The sequence below is a fragment of the Seriola aureovittata genome, chromosome 10 (genome assembly GCF_021018895.1).
Source record: "Seriola aureovittata isolate HTS-2021-v1 ecotype China chromosome 10, ASM2101889v1, whole genome shotgun sequence".
In the NCBI taxonomy this organism is placed as follows: domain Eukaryota; kingdom Metazoa; phylum Chordata; class Actinopteri; order Carangiformes; family Carangidae; genus Seriola; species Seriola aureovittata.
This window is the reverse complement of record NC_079373.1, coordinates 22,738,876-22,748,576: the sequence shown is the minus strand read 5'-3', so window position 1 is coordinate 22,748,576 and position 9,701 is coordinate 22,738,876. Positions and strand designations below refer to the sequence as shown.

The window sequence follows — 9,701 nt, the reverse complement described above, 5'->3', positions numbered from 1 at the left end:
TTTATATAACAGTATGACACCAACCTGAGCAAGAAAATATAATCTGTTGGAGAAGGAGAAGACTTATTTTCACTGATCCCACTTTGAAATCAGGGACATTTCTTCTATACTGGTAAGTAAACAGCTGTTAGTGCTATTGTTGGCAAAGTAGCAAGAGTAAAAACTTACATGCACCTTTAAAGACTGTTTTCAAGAGATTTCAGCTTCATTTAACACGTTGCAAAGCTCCCGGTTCCATCTGAGAACAGTGTGAGCTATATTGAGAGCCTCATGTCAAAAAGTATGTTTTCCCTGCCTTATACAATCTTGGACTAATGAAACAAGTCATGCATTTTGATGCAACAGGGGGACATTAGTCTGTCTGCACAGCGGGACTGAGATGAAAAAAAAAAAAAACACTCCATATCCAAGAATGCCAAGTCAATACTGCTGCAGAAAGTTTTTCCCTAGGTGTTCTGGGGTGGGAAAAAACTTTGTAAAAGTCTCATAGGCATTGTGGACCATGCTTATACTCTGAGATGGACCATGTATTTTGATGTTTCTCCATCAATTAAGACACACAACTTTTCATTTTCTACAAAGCCGCACTGCAGCATAGTACTGTTCCAACACGATGTGTTATTCACAGTCTGAATCTTGGGGCTTCCATGCATCCTTATTTGCCTGATCAACATCCAGTTGGCGAGTAAACTTACAACATCCTCATCTGTTCTTGGTATTCATCTGTTTTGGACACAAACTTCAGTCACTGGACTCAGGGGAACCAAAGTACAGATGCATGGACACTGAATAAGAGTTCCTCAGACTTTGAATGTCACCAAAGATTTAAAGGTCCCATATAGTGTAAAAAGGGAAATTTGTATTCAGAAACTGAGCCTTAAAACGAGCCCTCATGACTTTTGTAACTTTGTGATGTCACAACAAAGCAGTCACTGCTCTCAGCTATGCCCCCAAACTCGCCCACCTGGACCCACTGTCCAACCTTGCAGGATTTGGTTTCTCTGAGTGTTTGATGAAATCTGCTATATTTTTATTCGATCACTCAAAAAACAGTCAGCCAATCAGAAGAGCGGCTCTGAGCCTCTCCTGAGAGAGCAGATGTACACACTACATTGAGATTGTTTTTGGTTTCTAAAACCACTGGATCAAGACTTCAAATAAAACACTGTAAAGAATTCAAATAAAGGACCTTTAAGGTAGAACGGTAATAGGACTGCAAATGTAATATTTGGGCCAAAGTTATTCATCACAACACTGGTTTAAGTTGATGTAAATTGATACTGTGTGACAAAGTGGGTAAGAATTACACCACTTGTCCCTACTTTGATCCATCATAACATCATAGTTTACAGATTTACTCATGCTTGTTCACCATTTAACCTTATGTTCAGTAACTTCTCATTTGCAGACACATTCTATCCCGGGTTTGTTTGTAGTTTGTATTATGTTTAGTTACAGTTCATTTAACAACATTTTTTGGTTAAATTAAAACATCTACAAGTATTAAGTTTAGTTATTTATTGATTAAGTTCTATTTTCATTATTCAAACATTCTGTTACTCACCATACTTACCATGTGTTACAGACAAAGGGAGGAAGCAGCCAATGATGTCCCATATTTATACCCTTAGTGACATCATTGGTGATGTCACCAGGTCAGTTCATGTGGGGAGGGGTGATTGTAATTTAGGTTGTGTTTATTTACTGTGATTTTGAATTATTTATGTATATGGCATGTTTATTAGTAGATAAACTATAGGAAAGGGTTTTCCCCTTATCAGGTGGTTATAGTAGAATAACTGTAGTTAATTCCTGTGTCAATAAAGTAAAATGTATACCTGCAGCGATGGTATGGTCCAGATTAGGTCTGGATGGAAGGGCCTATATAAAGCAGTTGCTTTTGTCTTCGAGGGGGGAATGACACATCAGTGTAGCTGTGTACACATGATGTTTGTTTAAGTTGAGTTACTATGAGTTAACTTTAATTAGTTTGGCCTAGATTAATTATTTTGAGATTTTTTGTTGAGTGTGAACATGGACTGCACTGTAAATAAATCACTTTGGTATCCCTGGACAAAATTCTCCGTGTCTGCCTCCTACTAAACGGCCACTCAGGTCGGCCTACATCACATTTGGTGGCAGTGGTGGGATCCAGGCCAGTAGGAGGCAGTGAAGAAAATGTCAACCAGGCAAAAGAAACCTCAAGCAACTGAGTGTCCTCCAGAGGTGTCTCAAGATGTCTGTCACCAGCAGGGGGCAGCAGGTGGTCAAGCCAAGGAGCAAGAGAGTATAGCTGATCTGGCAAGTCTTCTAAGATGTCTGGTGCAACAGCAGGCTGATAGTGATGCCAGGATTGAGCAGGAGCGCAAACGACAGGAGGAGAGGTGGAAGCGAATCCAGCACCAATTTTCCCAGCTCCAACATGAGGTGCAACAGGACCGCCAGGATCGTCAGCAGCTGATGGGAGATTCCGCAGCCACACCCACCCCCTCTGTTGAGCTTACAGCGGAGCCTCCTCAAATCCCAGCAATCCAAGGCAGGCCTGAGGTCGACTCATTACTGTTGGCTAATGGAGGACAGCGTTCCAGCTTGGTGAGGCCCTCAAACTGGAAAAGCCCCAAAATGCAGCCATACAGTGAAGGTGAGGACATTGAACATTATTTAATCACCTTTGAAAGGATCGCTCATGCCTGTCAGTGGCCTCAGGAAGAGTGGGCGCTTCACCTGGCTCCATTGCTAACCGGTCGAGCCCGTTCTGCTTATGTAGCTATGGACATTGATGACACCATGGACTATGCAAAAGTAAAGTGTGCTGTCTTGAAGAAGTATGAAATCAGTGCAGAGACCTACAGAGTGAGATTCCGGTCGAGTGTACCAGCAGAAGAGGAGACCCCTAAAGAGCTGCAGGTCCGCCTCAAAGACTTGTATGACAAGTGGATGGCTCCCAAAGAAAAGACAAAGGAACAGATTGGAGATACCATCATTATGGAGCAGTTCCTCAAAGTCCTGAATCCTGACCTTCGTACATGGATTAAAGAGAGGAACCCAAAAACTTCCAAAGAAGCAGCAGAATTGGCTGAAGCTTTCCTGGCTGCCCGCCGTCCATCAAAAGAGTACCTTCCAGCCAAGTCCCGCCCACCCACCTCTTCTGGTAAGCCTATCAGTGGCAGTGACTTTAAAACGAGAAACACAAGACATAGTTCTTTCCCCTCAAATTCAGTTAAATTTGAGCTTAGAAATAGAACCCCCTTAGTGTGTCACTCATGTGGTCAGACAGGTCATTTTAAAGCAGATTGTCCTAAAGGCCAGATTAGTAAGAACTACATTTGTTTTGCTCCCAAGTTACTGGTAAGCGAGCTGGAGAGAGAAGAAGTCTCTGATTGTCAAGGTGAGGAGCTTACAATAGGAGTGTTAATTGAGGATAGACCCTGTGTAGCTCTTCTAGATTCAGGAAGTAACCGCACCCTAGTCAGACAGGATAGCCTCCCTAGGGATGTTGTTTATTGTGGAGGGACAGTAGATGTGTTCTGTGTCCACGGTGACAAAGTAGGTTACCCCATAGCTAAGGTAGCTATCCACGTTGAAGGCCAACTTTACCTGCTATCAGTAGGGGTATTGGAGCAACTGCCCTATCAGGTTGTGTTAGGCTCTGATCTTCCTATCCTTGCTGAGTTAATAGCTAAGCAATCTCGTGAGGCCAGAGCTGGTTGTACCAGTGAAAGTTTGCTAGCAGTCACAAGGTCCAAAAGTAAGCTGGAACAGGCTAGTGCAGAAGAAGCATGGGAGGAGTTACCATTCTCAGGGGAGGAAGTGCCTGGGGTGGAGCATATCAAGCAGTGTAAGGAGCGTAAAAGCAGGAGCCAGAGGAGACAGGATAGAGTCAGGGGTACAAAAGTAGCTGAGCATGTGTCCAAGCCTTTAGAGCCTGACCCTTTTTTCATCCCAAGTGACATTGCTAAGCTGCAGAGACAGGACCCCACTCTTACAACTTTGTTCTCTAGATGCAAGCCTGAGTCAACCCAGGTCACAGGAACAGAAAAGGAAGTATTTGTGGTCAAGGGAGATATATTGTATCGCCGCAGTCAGATTGGTGATCAGCTAGTCATCCCCCAGAGTTTGAGGCCCATAGTCCTTAACCTGAGCCATTCTATCCCTTGGGCAGGACACTTAGGACAGACAAAAACATTCTCTAGGATGGTTCCCCGTTTTTACTGGCCCCAGCAGTACGCTGACACAGTAAAATACTGTCAGTCTTGTCCACAGTGTCAATTAACAGCACCAGGCAGGAAAGGAGATAGGGCTCCCCTGATAAGCATGCCCATCATTGACACGCCCTTTTCCCGCATTGCCATGGACATTGTAGGCCCCCTAGAAAGGAGTAGTGCAGGCCAGAAGTACATCTTGGTCATCTGTGATTATGCTACAAGATACCCTGAAGCTTTTCCTCTGAGGAAGATTAAGGCCCGCCAGATTGTCAACTGCCTCATTCAACTGTTCTCAAGAGTTGGAATCCCAAAGGAAATCATCACTGACCAAGGCACCAATTTCACTTCAAGCATGTTGAAGGAGGTTTACAGACTGCTTGGAATTCAAGGTGTGAGGACCAGTCCCTACCATCCACAGACAGATGGCCTCGTTGAGCGCTTTAATAAAACCCTCAAGTCCATGCTGAGGAAATTTGTGAATGAGTCGGGGTCAGACTGGGACCAGTGGCTTCCATTCTTGATGTTTGCTTACAGAGAGGTCCCACAATCATCAACTGGGTTTTCACCTTTCCAGCTGCTATATGGACATTCAGTGAGAGGTCCAATGGATGTCTTGAAGGAGGCCTGGGAGGGGCCTTTGCCACAACAGCAGTGCAGTGAGCTCTCATATGTTCTGAAGATGAGAGATAAACTGGGACAATTTCAAGAACTTGCAAATGACAACCTGGGCCAGGCACAAGAGCGACAGAAGAAAAGGTATGACACAGCTTCAAGATGGAGAGTTCTGCAGGAGGGCCAGAAAGTTCTCCTATTGCTGCCAACGTCTGACAGTGGCCTACTGGCCAAGTGGCAGGGACCATACAAGGTCACAAGAAAGACAGGTCCAGTCACCTATGAACTCTTTTTGCCAGACCGCCGGAAAAAGCATCAAATCTTTCATGTGAACCTGCTGAAAGAGTGGGTTGAACAAGAGCAGTCTAGAACCTTCTGGGCACGCACAGTTATTGATGAGGAAGAGCTGCAGGAGCAGTATTTTCCGACTACAACTGAGAGTCCAGTTTTACCAGATCTGAGTCATTTGACAACAGACAAACGCCAGGAGCTGCAAGCCCACATGGCCAAAGAACTTTTCAGTTCAAAGCCAGGTTGTACACAGCTCATTGAACATGAAATCCGCTTGCGTTCACCAGAACAGCAGCCGATTAGAGACACCACCTGTCGCATTCCAGCCAAGCTCGTTTCTGAGCTCAAACAAGAAGTGGAGGAGATGCTGGCTACAGGAATTATTGAGCCTTCTCGTAGTGAGTGGTGTAGCCCTGTGGTGCTAGTTCCAAAGAAAGATGATCCTAAACTGAGGTTTTGTGTCAACTTTTCAAAGCTGAATGCAGTTTCTGCCTTTGATCCCTATCCAATGCCAAGGGTTGATGAACTGATTGAGCGTTTGGGAAATGCTAACTTTCTAACGACCCTTGACCTCTGCAAAGGGTATTGGCAAGTGCCCTTAACAGAGTCTTCAAAGGACTTTACAACATTCAGAGTACCGAGTGGCCTGTATAGATTCAAAATGATGCCCTTTGGTTTGCATGGAGCCCCAGCAACATTTCAGAGGCTTGTGGATGAAGTATTGAGAGGAGCGGAGGACTATGCAGCAGCCTACATTGATGACATTGTTATCTACAGTCGGACGTGGGAGGAGCATGTGCAACATCTGGGTGATGTCTTCCAACGCATCCAGAATGCTGGTCTTGTGATCAATGCCAGGAAGTGTCACATTGCTAAGTCTGAGGTCCAGTATCTTGGCTATGTGATTGGAGGTGGAGGTATTCGACCTCAGGTAGGAAAAGTTGAGGCAATTGCAGCTTCACTGCTACCTAACACCAAGAGGAGGCTAAGGTCATTCTTGGGGTTAGTAGGCTGGTATCGCCGACTCATCCCCAACTTTGCATCAAGATCTGCATTACTAACTGAAATGACTCGTAAATCCAGCCCAGTAAAGCTGAAGTGGACTCAGGAAAGTGAAAATGCTTTCAAAGACTTGAAAAACTGTCTGTGTCAAGAACCTGTTCTGCAATGTCCAGATTTTACTCTTCCCTTTACTGTTCAGACAGATGCTTCTGGAGTAGGGCTGGGAGCTGTGTTACTGCAAGGAGGTGAGGGAAATCAGTTGCCTGTGCAGTACATCAGTCGGAAACTCTTCGCACGGGAAATGAGGTATTCGACTATTGAAAAGGAAGCGCTTGCTATTAAATGGGCTTTAGACACTTTGAGATATTACCTCATTGGTAAAGAGTTTGTTCTGGAGACTGACCATCGTGCGTTACAGTGGATCCATAAGATGAAAGACACTAATGCTAGAATCACCAGATGGTATTTGTCTCTTCAGCCTTATCGTTTTCAGGTCCAGTATAGACCAGGGCACAAGAATGTCATCGCCGACTTCCTGTCCCGTGACTCTGAGGAGTAACGGTCTTAAGGGGGGGGGTGTGTGACAAAGTGGGTAAGAATTACACCACTTGTCCCTACTTTGATCCATCATAACATCATAGTTTACAGATTTACTCATGCTTGTTCACCATTTAACCTTATGTTCAGTAACTTCTCATTTGCAGACACATTCTATCCCGGGTTTGTTTGTAGTTTGTATTATGTTTAGTTACAGTTCATTTAACAACATTTTTTGGTTAAATTAAAACATCTACAAGTATTAAGTTTAGTTATTTATTGATTAAGTTCTATTTTCATTATTCAAACATTCTGTTACTCACCATACTTACCATGTGTTACAGACAAAGGGAGGAAGCAGCCAATGATGTCCCATATTTATACCCTTAGTGACATCATTGGTGATGTCACCAGGTCAGTTCATGTGGGGAGGGGTGATTGTAATTTAGGTTGTGTTTATTTACTGTGATTTTGAATTATTTATGTATATGGCATGTTTATTAGTAGATAAACTATAGGAAAGGGTTTTCCCCTTATCAGGTGGTTATAGTAGAATAACTGTAGTTAATTCCTGTGTCAATAAAGTAAAATGTATACCTGCAGCGATGGTATGGTCCAGATTAGGTCTGGATGGAAGGGCCTATATAAAGCAGTTGCTTTTGTCTTCGAGGGGGGATTGACACATCAGTGTAGCTGTGTACACATGATGTTTGTTTAAGTTGAGTTACTATGAGTTAACTTTAATTAGTTTGGCCTAGATTAATTATTTTGAGATTTTTTGTTGAGTGTGAACATGGACTGCACTGTAAATAAATCACTTTGGTATCCCTGGACAAAATTCTCCGTGTCTGCCTCCTACTAAACGGCCACTCAGGTCGGCCTACATCACATACTGTTTTTGTTCTAACATGGTTTTATCAGCACAAGTGATGAAAAACAGTTGCAATGACTGTCTGCAAAAAAGATAAAAAGCAGTTCCTATACAATAAGGGTCTACAATCATTTTGGTGACTGTGTACAGCTGACATCTGTGCTTTGAGTTAAATGCTAACGTCAGCATGCTAACACGCTGATATTCTTGAGGCACAGCATTTCCCCAAACTGCCTGTCACATGTAGTCAAACCACTTTAATTCACTTATATACTGTAGAATAAATAACACAAACAGCAAAGGATTTCATTTTATGGGTGTTTAAGATTCATTTCATCATCTTTCTAAAATTCTGTGCTGCCACCATGCAGTTTAAAGTGCAGCACAGTGTTAAGATGGCATTTACCAAATAAATCACATGCTGACACCTCTGTTTTTCATCACAGCTGGACATGACAAATTGTAAAAGTATTGATTTAAAAGAGCAGAAATCTCTCAAGACATTTTTAAATTAGGCTGAATATGGCAGTGTTCGATATTATTAAGCAGAGAAATGAGCATAGTGAAAGAGCATGGGTGTTAATAGTAAGCTGACTGTGTTTATCGTTCCCTGACTCATTTCTCTTAGTCACCCCCTGAGCCTGTTTTCTTTAAAAAGATTAGGTTTTGGTACTTTTGCATTTATTAGATATTATACAGCGTGGAGAGACAGTGCACTCTAAATCTACACCTCTTTAAAATGGAAGAACAAATATATTAACATTATCAGATTTGGCTGAAATGCATTCTAGTTGCACACAAAGATATTACTCTGTATGGGTCTCATGTTAATTCAAAGATGAGACAGAGTGCTGTTTCATCTTTGAGTTAACATCAGACCCATGTATTTGCATGTATTAATCAATGTGTGTATTATTGGAGCAATAAGAAAAGGGTTAAATCCAAAGGCATAAGGCATACAAGTATATAAAACAAACTGAAGGCATCATTAAAAATGAATGAGCACTCGACTGATGAAATCACTTTTGGGAATTGGTTTAGATTTAGGAGATATGTGATGCTGTAATTTTTACAAACCAGATTCTTTTGATCAGTGGCTGGACACATTTTTTTTTTTTTAAATGATCAGGAACTCAGCAGAAAGAAAGGTTTCTACTAATTTTCACTCCAGTAAGCAGATAGAGAGAAAAGCAAATATATAGCAACTAAACTAAAACAACTAATGCATTATGTTGTCAGACTTAAACGATCGTCGCTGCCACTCGATACTAGACCTCTTGAGTACTAGATTCCTTGAGTACTGCTGTGTGCAGTCAAAGAGCTAATGCTAGAGGATAATTCTGGGTTATTTCAACCTGGCACGTTTCCTATAAATGTGGCTATTGTTGCTGCGTGGGTCATCTTCCGTTGTAGAGACATGGGGAACCGAGACCTTGCGCAAAACAGCGTATTTTGGGGAAATCAATGTGACCCTCCTACAGGTTCCAAATAAACATGATTTTTACATGACTGATTTCAAACATTTAGTGACGTGATTTGCCCAAAATTACTAAGTGAATTAATATCATCATTTAAAATAGGTGGGTTTAAAAAGAGAAAAAAGTCTTGCAAGTTAGTGCTTGTTCGCAAAAATGAAAACAGAAAAATATGTCTTTCTCCCTCCCTTTTACACCATAGCCACTGGCCTTGGTTTTATTACAGAGACCCATGAATTGAAAATGTTGCTTTTCTTTTTGTGTGTTTGTTTGTTTGTTTGTTTGTTTTGTACTGTAACTGATTGCAGATATCACCCTTGACCTTGAAACCAAGCCTGAGCATTAATAATGCACAGAAAAATGTCAAAAAATGTATAGGTTTCACAGGGGGGAAATTTATCGTTTTTCTCCTCAGCTGCAGTTTTTCTGCTCGGCCAGAAAGTGTGACAATAGAAAAATATCCCAGAATAATAAGCAACACCGTGTTGTTTGAGTTCTCGTCTCCAACTTTCAAACCTCAAAAAACAGCAGTTCATTATTTTCTCTCAACACTGTGAAAGCAATCAGGAAACTACAAGGACATACACAGCCTGTGCTGTTCATTTATAACTCACTTGTTTTGATAAGACGAAAAAAAAAAAACATCTCATTTGTCATTACGGTGTGAATTTCACCCAAGCATGAAATCCAAAGCCCATTGCTGATAAT

General features: G+C 42.1%; 1 protein-coding gene across 1 annotated transcript; it reads left to right on the top strand.

Annotated features, from left to right (window-relative positions):
- Window positions 1–1,302: 1,302 nt before the first annotated feature.
- LOC130175854 (retrovirus-related Pol polyprotein from transposon 412) lies at window positions 1,303–7,480 on the top strand. Its single transcript, XM_056386454.1, has one exon. The coding sequence runs from the start codon at window positions 2,179–2,181 to the stop codon at window positions 6,667–6,669; it is 4,491 nt and encodes a 1,496-aa protein (XP_056242429.1). The 5' UTR covers window positions 1,303–2,178; the 3' UTR covers window positions 6,670–7,480.
- Window positions 7,481–9,701: the final 2,221 nt, after the last annotated feature.

Excerpts from the sequence above, each read along its gene's own strand:
- LOC130175854 (XM_056386454.1), top strand. The coding sequence starts at position 2,179 with ATGTCAACCAGGCAAAAGAAACCTCAAGCAACTGAGTGTCCTCCAGAG.